General features: G+C 58.7%; 1 protein-coding gene across 1 annotated transcript in view; it reads right to left on the bottom strand.

Annotated features, from left to right (window-relative positions):
• Positions 1 to 471: 471 nt before the first annotated feature.
• Positions 472 to 11,036, bottom strand: part of LOC119563793 — a 63,156-nt gene continuing 52,591 nt past the window's right edge. The window contains exons 22-27 of the mRNA XM_037878990.2: positions 8,965 to 9,103; positions 7,936 to 8,019; positions 6,938 to 7,140; positions 4,668 to 4,746; positions 3,314 to 3,529; positions 472 to 2,777 (exon numbers count right to left, since the gene is read on the bottom strand). Of these exons, the coding sequence (XP_037734918.1) occupies positions 2,751 to 2,777; positions 3,314 to 3,529; positions 4,668 to 4,746; positions 6,938 to 7,140; positions 7,936 to 8,019; positions 8,965 to 9,103 (748 nt within the window). The 3' untranslated portion in view covers positions 472 to 2,750. The remainder of the gene's footprint in view (positions 2,778 to 3,313; positions 3,530 to 4,667; positions 4,747 to 6,937; positions 7,141 to 7,935; positions 8,020 to 8,964; positions 9,104 to 11,036) is intronic.

The following is an 11,036-nucleotide window of genomic DNA, read 5'->3' as shown; positions in this document are numbered from 1 at the left end:
ACTTCCCAACCTCCTGGCCCCACACCCTTCTCCAGTGAGTAAGCCCAGCATTGCTCCGTTGGGTCTGAGGACTAGCTCCACAAAGGGGCTCAGCGGTGTCAGGCCATGGGCGGCTCTGGGCACATGCACCACTAGACATAGAGGCGCCTGGGGACACCTGCCAACTACAGGCTTAGGTAGAAGCTGAGCAGGGGGTTGAGGATCTCCGGCATGCCTAAGTCCCCTTTGTGGATCTAGTCCTGAGCTCTTAGCATCATGGAAAACCACTCTGCTTCAGTCCTACGGCCCCTTTGGTAGGGTCTCTCTGCCACTGGCAGAGTTTAAATGATGGTGATGCTACTGCAAGCGGGTTAGTTTGGAACAAGTCTCCCTGGTCAGCTCCTACAGTCTGACACTGATGGGTTCAATCTGCCTCCTGCAGAACTGTGCATGTTATTACAGGTGAATAGAAACTGATGCAACTAGGAGCCATTTTGTGCGGGATAAAAGATTTATTCTGGCCAAAGGTGTCACACAGCTTTAGTATTTGTGGGTCCTCTTGTTTTATGTTTTCTTTCCCCCACGGTCACACTGCTGCTGCAGTTTTATGCTGGCTTCAAACACTGCCCTGAGGGACCTGCTTGACAAGCGTCTCTTAAAACATATCCCTACAAAATTACCACCCCACTCCCCCCAAAACCCCTCTCCCCCCCACATATAAAACCAGGAGCCCCCAGCATACCGTATTGTGTTTATATACAAACATATACAAAGTATCTACAGCCGTGGTTGCAATATACTGTTCCATGGGCATGGACAGAAATTGGAACACCCCGCACGTAATAAGAGGTACAGATGTCTTGATTGTGCTGGTACGGTACATTAATGTCACAATATAGCAGGGCTAGGACTAGAGGGTTAACCATGGCTTGCAAGGCGTAGGGAGTGCTCTGCCTGCTAGTCTTCAAGATGCTCCAAAGCCACAAATCCTGTGGGCCCCCTGAGGAGGCCAAAGCCTTACCTTTCACACTAACACACTGGGCTTTTTAAAGATTGAAGCTCTGAGGCATCCCCTCTAGCATCCCCATCGGCATTTAAACACAAGATGCTGAAGCTAGACGGTAGCAGCACATCTACAAAGGCAGCTGCAGCGGCACGAGCTTATCTGGCCCATTTCTCAGTGCTGACCCCCCCGGGAACTCACCCTCTGCCCAATCTCAGAGCCCCGGAGATGGGCAGTCATGCCTAGTGGTTGGAACAATTCAGTAGCCAAGAATCGGAGCCCGGGGAAGAGCTGGAGTTAGAGCTGCGGGTCAGAGCTGGATTACCTGGACTGAGGCAAGGCACAAGTAGGATTGGAAACAAGCAGGAACAGGAGCTATCACAGCCATGGGCAAATGCTTTGAGCCTCTGCCCACCAATTGGGATACCGCCAATCCGGCAGCCTGCTGTACGCCAGCTGCACTCATCAGGCTGCCCAGAGACTGGCTCTGCTGCAGGCCTCATACCTGACTTCTAGGCTACTTTTACACACACCTGCCCCCAGCTGCATTTTGAAAGCTGGCAAAGCGCTGCAAGGAGGCGTTGCAAAGACGGCTCTGAGGCTACTTGGAGGCGAGGCGGGGACCCAGATAGCTAGCAACCAGCAGTGAAAACAAGATGCAGAATCCTGAGCCATCTTCAGACGCTGCGGCCCAACCAGCCAGCGCTGTACCCAGACCGCTCGGCTTGCTCTTGGGAGGGGCATGCATGTACTTCTGGAATATCTGACCCCCTCAGGGGACCTGGGTTCTATTCCTGGCTCTGCCATGGGCCTGCTGGGTGACCTTGGGCAGGTCACTGCACCTTTCCATACCTCTGTTTCCCCATCTGTAAAATGAGGCTAACGAAGCTGACCTCTTTTTTAAAGAGCTTTGAGATCTGCCGATGAAAAGTGCTATTGACAACCTAGGGATTATCATCGTTTTGGTAATTTCCCACAGATTGCTGAGTTAACACCATTATTCATATGCTGGTAGCACTTGCATTGTGCAAACACGGAGGAAGGCACAGTCCCTGCCCCAAAGAGCTTAGCATAAAGTACTTCCTGCTTGGAACAGGAGCCAGGATAGGGTTTAAAGGATGCCAAGGCATCCTTCAGACACGTACGAATACCAGCGGCCATGACAACAGGCACTCTTTGCCCTGTAGCTGCCAGAGCCACCCACACTCACCCACTCCTCCACCTTCCCACTGCTAGCAGAAAAGACATCACTCCACAATGCACCCCCGGGGCTATGAGACCCTCTCGCCCCTTCTCTCACAGCGCCCGCAGCACCAACCCCTTGATGCGTCAGCGGAGACTCTTCCACTTGGGCTCCAGTGTTTGCCTGGACTTGCTCTTTGGACTGGCCCCAGCACTGAACAGTCACTGCATGGCTCCGGTATTGCCCTAGATCCCCTCTCTGAACCGATCACTCCCGTCTTCAGTCACGGACTGGAATGGGTCTGCTCGGAAGGGAACAAGGGCCTTGGCTTCACCGAGCAGGAAACAGCCCAGGAGCATGAAGAGCAGCCAAGGGTTTGTGACAGCGGAGAACCTCCTGGGTTCTTCTCAAGCTCATGTGATGGGCTTCTTTCCTGACTCCCGGGAGCAGCGAGTGCGCCGCTGGATATCCTCGATGTCTAGAGTGACTCCACCCTGCCATAGCCAGTCCTGCACCGCCCACGGTCTGGCCACAGAAGATGACTCTTCCACCTGCTCAGCTTCATGTTCCCCAGCAGCGCACGCGCTACTTCCTGTAGCTCGCCCCAGGGACCTGTGGGAAAGAGAGAGCTGGTGTCAGGCGCCTCTGAAACAGGGAGAAGAGAAAAATCGCACAAGCTGGGCTCCCTGTGGTTTAGCGCCTTCCCGCCCATGCAGCTTGACACAGCTGGGTGAGAAGGTCTCCCAGCCCGTGGCAGATGGAGCCCAATAGATAACTGCCGAAGGGAAGGGGAAGAAGGAAAGCGATTTGGTTGGGAGTGTGGGAGACAATGAGGAAGAGGGTGGGGACGAGGACACGGGGCAGGGGGGAGGGTTTGAGGAAAGCCACAGTGACAGGGAAGGAAGGGGAGCTTAGAGACACTCAGCCCAGGTCCTCCGAGGTATTTAGGCACCTAAATGGCTTTCAATGGGCATTAGACAACCAAATACCTTCGAGGGCTGGGCCGCTGAACCCAGCACTGGTAGGTCATGGCTGCAGCGAGCCTTGCCCTGCAGTAGGCGGCTGGGCAGCCGAACCGGGCAGTCACGGCCTGCAGCTCGTGGCTCGGCCCTCAGGCCAGGCTGGGGTGAGTGCGCTGGCCCCATTACCTTTTCTCTGCCCATCTGGCCTGGCTCTGCCCGCAGGGCAGCGAGGTCATCCAGGCTGCCCCCGCGGTAGAGGGCGTTCTCCGCTCGCAGCTCCCTCACACGGCCCTGCAGTTGGCGCAGGAGCTTTGAGGACACAAAGCTGCGCCCCCCAAGTTGGGGGGCAGTGCACAGGGAGGAGGAGGTGGTCGGGCAGAGACGGGTGTGCTCGTGCCGGTCCTGTAGGCAAGAGAAAGGAGAAAGCTTTAGCCGGGGGTCAAAACACACTGAGCCCAGCTGGAGGCATGTGGGCCCAGCACACCGGAGTCACCAGGGCTGCTCCCGCCTGGCCACTGGTGAGGTGCACAGTCAGGGGGCCAGAGCCTGGAACTAGGCCAGGAGATCTAGGTTCTGTTCCTGACTGCCACAGGCTTGTTGGGTGACCACAGATAAGTCAGTGCAGCGAGCCTCAGTTTCCCCAATGTGCTGAGAGACATCTGGGCGGGACACACAATACCAGGGCTGCATGCTGTTAGTGCAGGGTCGCGGCACAGTAGGGTCTGACAAGCCCTAATTAGTTAAGCACCATAACACTCCCCCAAGGCAGGAGAGGTTTGGGAACCCGGAAATGCAGCCATCTCTGGGGTGGAACGGGGCACCGGTTTAGCAGCACACGGCCACACTACCAAGAGATGAAGCAGAATGCATCCAACTGAGAGTGCAGGGGGCACGGGGCCGGGGGGGGAGGGCAGGATGGAATTACCAGAGCTTGGATAGCGCCAGGACACTGGGGCTCAGGACTCATATACACTAAGGAGCATAAGGGGTCAGTTCATGTGAGAGACAGCGCCGCCAGCTGCACAGGCCTCCTGCCCTTGCCCCCTGCAGCTGGGATTGGGTTAGAGCTGTCTCCGAGGGAGGAGTGCAGCTTCCTGAAGCACCACCACGCTGTCCAAGTGCCAGCCCTGGCTGTCTCTGCTTGGCCCGTGAGTTCTCCAGGGCACAGCATTAGGGGACATGGCTGCAGGACACGTAAGGTGCCTGGGAGGTATTAGGGCCACTGGAATAGCCCTGCAGCTTGTAGCACCCATCAGCTACTAACACTGACACTACTCTGCACCCAGGGCTGGATTCTAGCCTCCTGGACTATTATCTCCCTTGGTCTCTCCCTAAGAGGCTGCCTTGCCCTTCACAATCCCCTGCTCCACAGACTCATCTCAGCCCAGAACGTGGCTGGGAGCTTCCGATGCCTGGCAAGCCGAAGAAGAGCTGCCGTGTGCCCTCCCAGTGAGACTGATCCAAGCAGAGAAGGTCCCTGAACCAGCTGGGGCCCTTTCACTGTCCTCGCTTTAGCCAGAGGTGAGTGTTTCTCCTTTACCGTGGAAAGCCGCCCGATTTCTGCATCCAGTCTCTCCACACTCCTGCGAAGGCTCCTGGGCCTGTCCCAGGAGAAGCGCCTGTGGGGGGAAGATCACATTCCCTCATGGGCAGATGGCACGAGAAGGCAAGGCAGCCTAGTCGCTCCTTGGCCAGAGTGAGTTAACCTCCAGGGGCGACTCCCCCTCCCTCCACGGCAGGGTCCAGGTGGGGAGCTGCCATATACACAGCGTAGCGTGAATGGTGACCGGAGGGCGATATGCTGCTGGGACTCGAGAAGGGCAGCGGAGATCTGCGTAGGCTCTCTCCGGATACATTCGAGCTGAGAATGGGAGCAAGGGCCAGATCCCTCCGCATGGCAAACCCCCCATTGGCCCAGACAGACCCTTCTCCATCCCAAACATTCCTACGCTATTCCCAGGACTAACAGCCGCCCTCTGAGGGGCAAACAGCCACCAGTTTAAGAGTAAAGACAAGTGTCAGTGGACGAAAAGCTAAGGCTGCAAACTCCAGTTCCAGCTCCTGGGTGCTGGCTCTCAGGGGACAATGGGACTGGGGCGGGGTCACTTAGGGCTCCGGGAGGACTTGGGACAGCATGGAGAATGGGAGGCGGGAATCTCACCCTCTCACCTCAACTCCCAGCTGCGACACACCCTCCCCAGCCACTTCCCTGTGCTAAGTACGCAGGGCCTGATCCCCGCTGGGTTCCACCAGATGACACCGGCGTAAAGCTGCCCTGGAGCAGAGGACAGTAGGCCCTGTCAGCTTCCAGGTACCTTCCCCCAGAAATCTGCCAGGGCTCAAAGGGTTAACCCTGGGATTGCATTGCTGAGTGCCCGAATATGAGACAAACCTTCCATTGTCTTTGATGCCTCCCAGCTCATCCCCCATGAAACACAGAGATCCACCCCCCAGAGCCGATAGCAGCAGGATCCCATTTGCCAGACAGGCTAGTGTATGGTCTAGTAGCTTTGTTATGAGTCCGTTCTACGGGAACTGCCGACAACGGGCCCTCATGGGGTGCTCGGCACATGCCGATGCCAGTGGTCACCTTTCCCTTACCAACGCCATACTGCGGCTGCAGGGAAAGAAGCAGCCGTTTCGCTGAACAGACTGGCTCAAGGGGTGTGATCCCAGGACCACATGGCAATGAGGGAGGCTAGCTGGCTTGGGTGACCTTGTGCTCACTGCTGTCAACCTGGGCCAGGATGGTAGTGGCCAAAAACTGTTACCACCAGGGGGCTGTTCAGAGGCTGGGGTGAAGCGAGTTTGAGGGGTCTCAGCCCCGGTCCCAGGGAGCAGGCCTCCCCCATACTGGACTGTCAGCACGTCAGCAGTGTAGGCCTGAATGGGCACCGGAGAATGAAATACCTCCCCGAGCGCCTTGCGCTGCCTCAGCCACCCCCAGCAGCCAGCTCCAGCGCAGTATCCCAGGTTGTCCGGAGCAGGATAATCACTGGATTTCCCTGACACCCAGCGGTGCCCAGTGAGCAAGGGCCTCACTCAGTCTCCAGTCTGGGCACTGGGCTGCTCTCTCTCTCTAGCTGACATCGGAAGCAAGCCCCAGCCCCCCACCTGTCTCCTCCCTGACTTACTCCACGGAGGGATTTTCAGAAGTGCTCAGCATTGGCCTAACTCAGCTCCTGCTGACGTCAATGGTTAAACCCTCCACTGGTTCCAGCAGGGGCAGGCAGGCCAACCCCTCACCCCTCCTAAGGGGTCCTGGACCCACAGTGTGAGCCCCCAGAGCCCTCCGCAGTCTGGTGCTGGCCTCCAGTCATTGCCCAGCTGGGCAGAGGGGGGACTAGTTTGATGCCTTCTTGCATCCCGTATTGATTTGTGAACACTCAGCCCAGCCCAGAGCACTATGCCGAGGAGGCGAGTTTACTCTCCCCACTTTACAGGGGAGCTGGGCCCAGCACAAACGTGGGTGCCACCCGCCAGCACCCTCACAGAAGAGGCACTTTTTGTGCAGTGCGTCACTCTGGGTGTGGAAGGGACATCAGGGATTCACCCGAGGGTCCACAGCAGCTCAGGAGCAGAGCTGGGAGCAGCTCTCACATCTCCTGCCCCTTTAGCCCAGAGCACTGGCCACTGGGGACACGCTGCCACCCTCCATTTCTGGGCTTGCTCACGGAAGCTGGAGACATGGGCCAGAGCCCTGCACTTCGAAGCCCCAACGAGGAGCAGAGGTCTGGCTGCTGGCGGTGGCAGGGCCCCTAACGCTGCCTGTGGAATCTCTCTTCCCGCCCTCCCCAGCTATTCACTCACGTCTCCAGCTCCGCATTCAGCTCCTCCTCAAACTTGCGGGCCAGCTTGCAGGTGGTCTGGTCTTTCCAGTGGGCCATGCTCCTCTGGATGGCCCGCAGCTCGTTGTCCTTCTCCCGCAGCTGCTGGCGCAGCGTCTGCTGCTCCCCGCCCCCAGCCTCCTTCCGCTGGCTGCGCTGCAGGCTGGCGATCTCCTGGAGGTGCTCCTGCAGGATGAGGCCAGTCAACGCAGCTGGTCCCAGGCCTCGCATGCCCATTGTCCTCCCCACCCACCCTTGGCCAGAGGAACCGACGGGTGGGGGCCTCATCATGTCTCTCACTCATGAAAGAAGCTAGACACAGGCTGCTGCAGTGTTTGGACCCAGATCTGAAGGTTTGGGGAGGGCAGTTCAGATCCAGGCTCATCTCGGTTTTATTGGAGAAGCCTTCCATCCCGGGGGAGGCATGGCCTGGAGGATGGGGCACAGGCTGGAAGCTGGGATCCTGGCAGCCCATGAATAGGGAAGGTACTAGAGACCTCCCTTCCACTGACCCAACAGTGAGGAACCTGAATGGCCTGCCCCTGTACTCCAGCCTTTCCCTTCTCAGCCACACAGAGCCACCAGAAGGAATGTCCTTATGGTGGGAGAGGCAACCCAGAGGGCTGCAGCAGAGATCCTGGGGGTGGGGTGGGGAGATGAAGGTGGCTACCTGGGAGCAGAGGTGAGAGTCTGCAGGGGAGACCACTTAGGGTCCACACCCTTCCTCCCCCTCTGGAAGCAGCAGGATCTGGGAATCCAGCCCCAGGTGTCCAGCAGCGAAAGGCTGGGCTATGGCCCGCTGTGCTACCCGGCCCAGTCTCAGCATCTCTCTTGGTGGTGTGAAGCATCAGGCACAATCCCTGCTGAGCTCTACAGGGAGGCCAGGCTGAAGAGTGCTGGGTGCAGCTCAGCCTCACGGGACGGGGGAGCGGGAGGAGTGCCCCCAGGGCAGATCCGTGCCAGGCTCCCAGAGGGACGTACTTGGATCAGTCGCTCCTTCAGGGCCTCCAGGGCTTCCTTGCTCTCCAAGTGAAGCTGCTCTCGCTGCTGCCTCAGCTCCCACTCCTGCAGGTAGAAGGGACTCGCTGCTGTCAGGGTGAAGTCACACAACCCTGATGGCCACCCGCTGCCCGTTCACTGATGGAGCTTCGGGGTGGTGCTATGGTTGGCCACAAAGGCACCTTTAATGGCTTCTCTCCTCTGCCAGCTTGTTTCCACCCTCCTCTCCCTTTCCTGCGGGCAGCTGTCTGCTCAGCACTAGAAGCACTGGGGGGCCACTCAGCTCAAGAGCTGTTCCCTGCGGTGACACCGGACACTAGATCTTGTCTGTTTTACATTGAGCATTTAGAGAGGGGACAAATGGACTGTTGCAATCCATATGGCAAAGGGATCTGTGCCAAGCACATGGCATATTCAACTCCATGGAGCCCTCCATGTCTGGATTTCAGGGATGCTGCTGCTCCCACCACAGCACTGTGCCAAGGAGCTGGCCCTCCGCAGAATCTAGTTACAGTTTGCCAGAGAGGCAGGGCTCAGGGCATGAGGCCAGTAACCCCAGGGGCATTGCTGACTTTCTATTATCCCAGCAGCACCCTCTCCAGCTGAGATCACTGCCCTGTTGTGCTGGGCGCTGATAGATAAAGACAAGCCCTGCCCTGAGGAGCTAACATACTAAATAGAAAAGAGAGACACAGGGTCTATCAGCCTTGAGTCAGGCCAAGGCGCCATCTAGAACCACATCCTGCCTCAGGCAGTGGCCACTTCCTGATGCATCAGCAAAAGAAAAAGGAAAAGCCCACAATGCATCTGGCCAAATGTACTGCCCATAGAGGGGAACACTGCTCCTGCCTCTGTGGCTAGCAGCTTCTGCCCTGAAGCATGAGGCCCCTTGTCCTGGCCAGCATAACCACCAAGGTCAGCAAACCACCCAGCCCCTTTGAAAGCCCCACCACGGCATTTGGCTCTGTGGGAAATGAAACGATCTCTCCCCCCACAGTTCTCTCGAATCACCTTCTCCTCCTGGAAGTGAAGCATGGTGCGTTTCTGAGCTTCCAGCTCCTGCTGCAAGGCTCCGAGGTAGCGCTGGGTCTCCTCGCTCACTCCCTGCAGGAGCTGGAGTGCATGGCTGGTCGACAGGGCAGATGGGCTCCTGGAGGAAACAAGAAGTGGTTTGGGTCGTAACCTGTCTGGGCCGCCACGGATCAGCTGTGTGGGACTGACCCTGGCATCTCGGGATCTCACGGCGTGCGCTTCTACTGCCTAAGCTAAAGGACTTGGAGTCTGCTGCAGCCTCGTAAATCTCTAGCCACGGACTACGAGATACTAGAGGGGAGCAGAGCCCAGCACTGTGCCAGGAGGGGCTACGCCGACAGCACTCCCAGCTGTGCTCCCGCTGGGCAGAGCCCGCTTGGGAATGGTGCTGTCAGATTCACTTCCCTAGGGGAGACCCGGACTGACGTCCCTGTGCTGCCACAGACCCCCTGAGTGACCTTGGCCGGCGTCTTCCGGCTCAGTTCCCTCTGTGCAATGAGAGCAACCCTGCCTTCGTACACAGGAAGGCTGTGAGGATAAATACACTAAAGATGGTGAGGCACCCAGATACCATGGGGATGGACACCCTAGACAGACAGATTCAGACAAGGTTCTCCTCCCAGCTCTCAGGCTAGACGTACCTGTCTAGCATCTACTCCTGGCCAGGGCCGGTTCAAGGATGTTTCGTGCCCTAGACCAAACTTCCACCTTGCGCCCGCCCCGCCCCAGCCCTGCGGCAGCTCCCAGCCCCCCCTCGCCCTGAGGCGCCCCCCCGCGGCAGCTCCCCCCCCGCCCTGAGGCACCTCCCCTGCGGCAGCTCCCCGCCGCCCCCTCTCTCCCTCCCTCCCCTTGGCCCGGGGAGCCGCGTGCGGCAGCTCCCCCCCCCAGCTCACCTCTGCTCCGCCTCCTCCCCGAGCACGCCGCCACGTCTCCCGCCTCCCAGGCTTGCGGCGCCAATCAGCTGTTTGGCAGCAAGCCTGGGAGGGAGAGAAGCAGAGCGGGGCGGGGCTCAGGGGAGGAGGCGGAGCAGAGGTGAGCTGGGGCGGGGAGCAGTTCTCCTGTGCGTCCCGTCCCCGCGCCCGTTACTTGCTGCAGGCAGCCCTCCCCGCGCCCCCCTGCCCCAGCTCACCTCCGCTCCACCGTCTCCCCGGAGCGCGCTTTTGGCCGCCCCCAACCACTTGGCGCCCTTGGCGACCGCCTAGTTCCCCTAGTCGCACCGGCCCTGCTCCTGGCACAGCGGCTGGTACGTGGAAGCCCCATTGGAAGATGTGGGCACCAGCCCTGGAATTTGTGGACCTACCGACCTAGGCTCACAAATCAGAAGGCCTCAGGCAGCTATTCTGGGGCCCTACGCAGCCCCCCCTGCAGGTAGTTGTAGCCGTGTCAGTCCCAGGATATTAGACACAAGGTAGGGGAGGTGAGATCTTTCACTGGACCAACTTCCTGATGCTCCAGCAAAAGGCAATGAATGTGTCTCACACACCAAGAGAGGCTGATCCAGTAAAGGACCCTATCTCCCCCTCCTTGTCTCTCTGCTGACTGTTATCATCTGTACTGCAGCCACACCCAGGAGCCCCAGCCATGGAGCAGGACCTCGCTGTGCTAAGCCCCATACAAACCCAGCTCAAACTGACTGCAAGCTCTTTGGGGCGGGGACCACCTAAGTATAAGACAGACAGGTGGGGAGCCCCAGGAAACCATGAGGTTATAGTGTGATGGTGGTGATCCCGCTGTGGGGAGAGCTGGGGGCCCATAGACAGCTGACTCCGGCAGGGAAAGGGGCAGCCAGTGGATGGGGTGAGCATTGGTTCAGGGCATGCTCTCCACTGCAGCTTCAGGTGGGGATGCTCCTACAGAAGTCCTGGTGGCAACGAAAGCTTCCATCCCCCCCCAGGGGGCAGTGGAAACACCAGCTGTTCTCAGCAGAGGGTGTGGATCCAGCCCTAAGACAATGACCTTCAGGACACAGTGAGTGAAATTCCCCCTTGGGCAGAGGGCCAGCATAAGGCCTGGGCACCACGGAAGCCTAGGCTGGCCTTCTGCCCAAAGGT

This window comes from Chelonia mydas, chromosome 15 (genome assembly GCF_015237465.2).
Source record: "Chelonia mydas isolate rCheMyd1 chromosome 15, rCheMyd1.pri.v2, whole genome shotgun sequence".
NCBI classification, from domain to species: domain Eukaryota; kingdom Metazoa; phylum Chordata; order Testudines; family Cheloniidae; genus Chelonia; species Chelonia mydas.
This window is presented reverse-complemented; position numbering and strand designations above follow the sequence as displayed.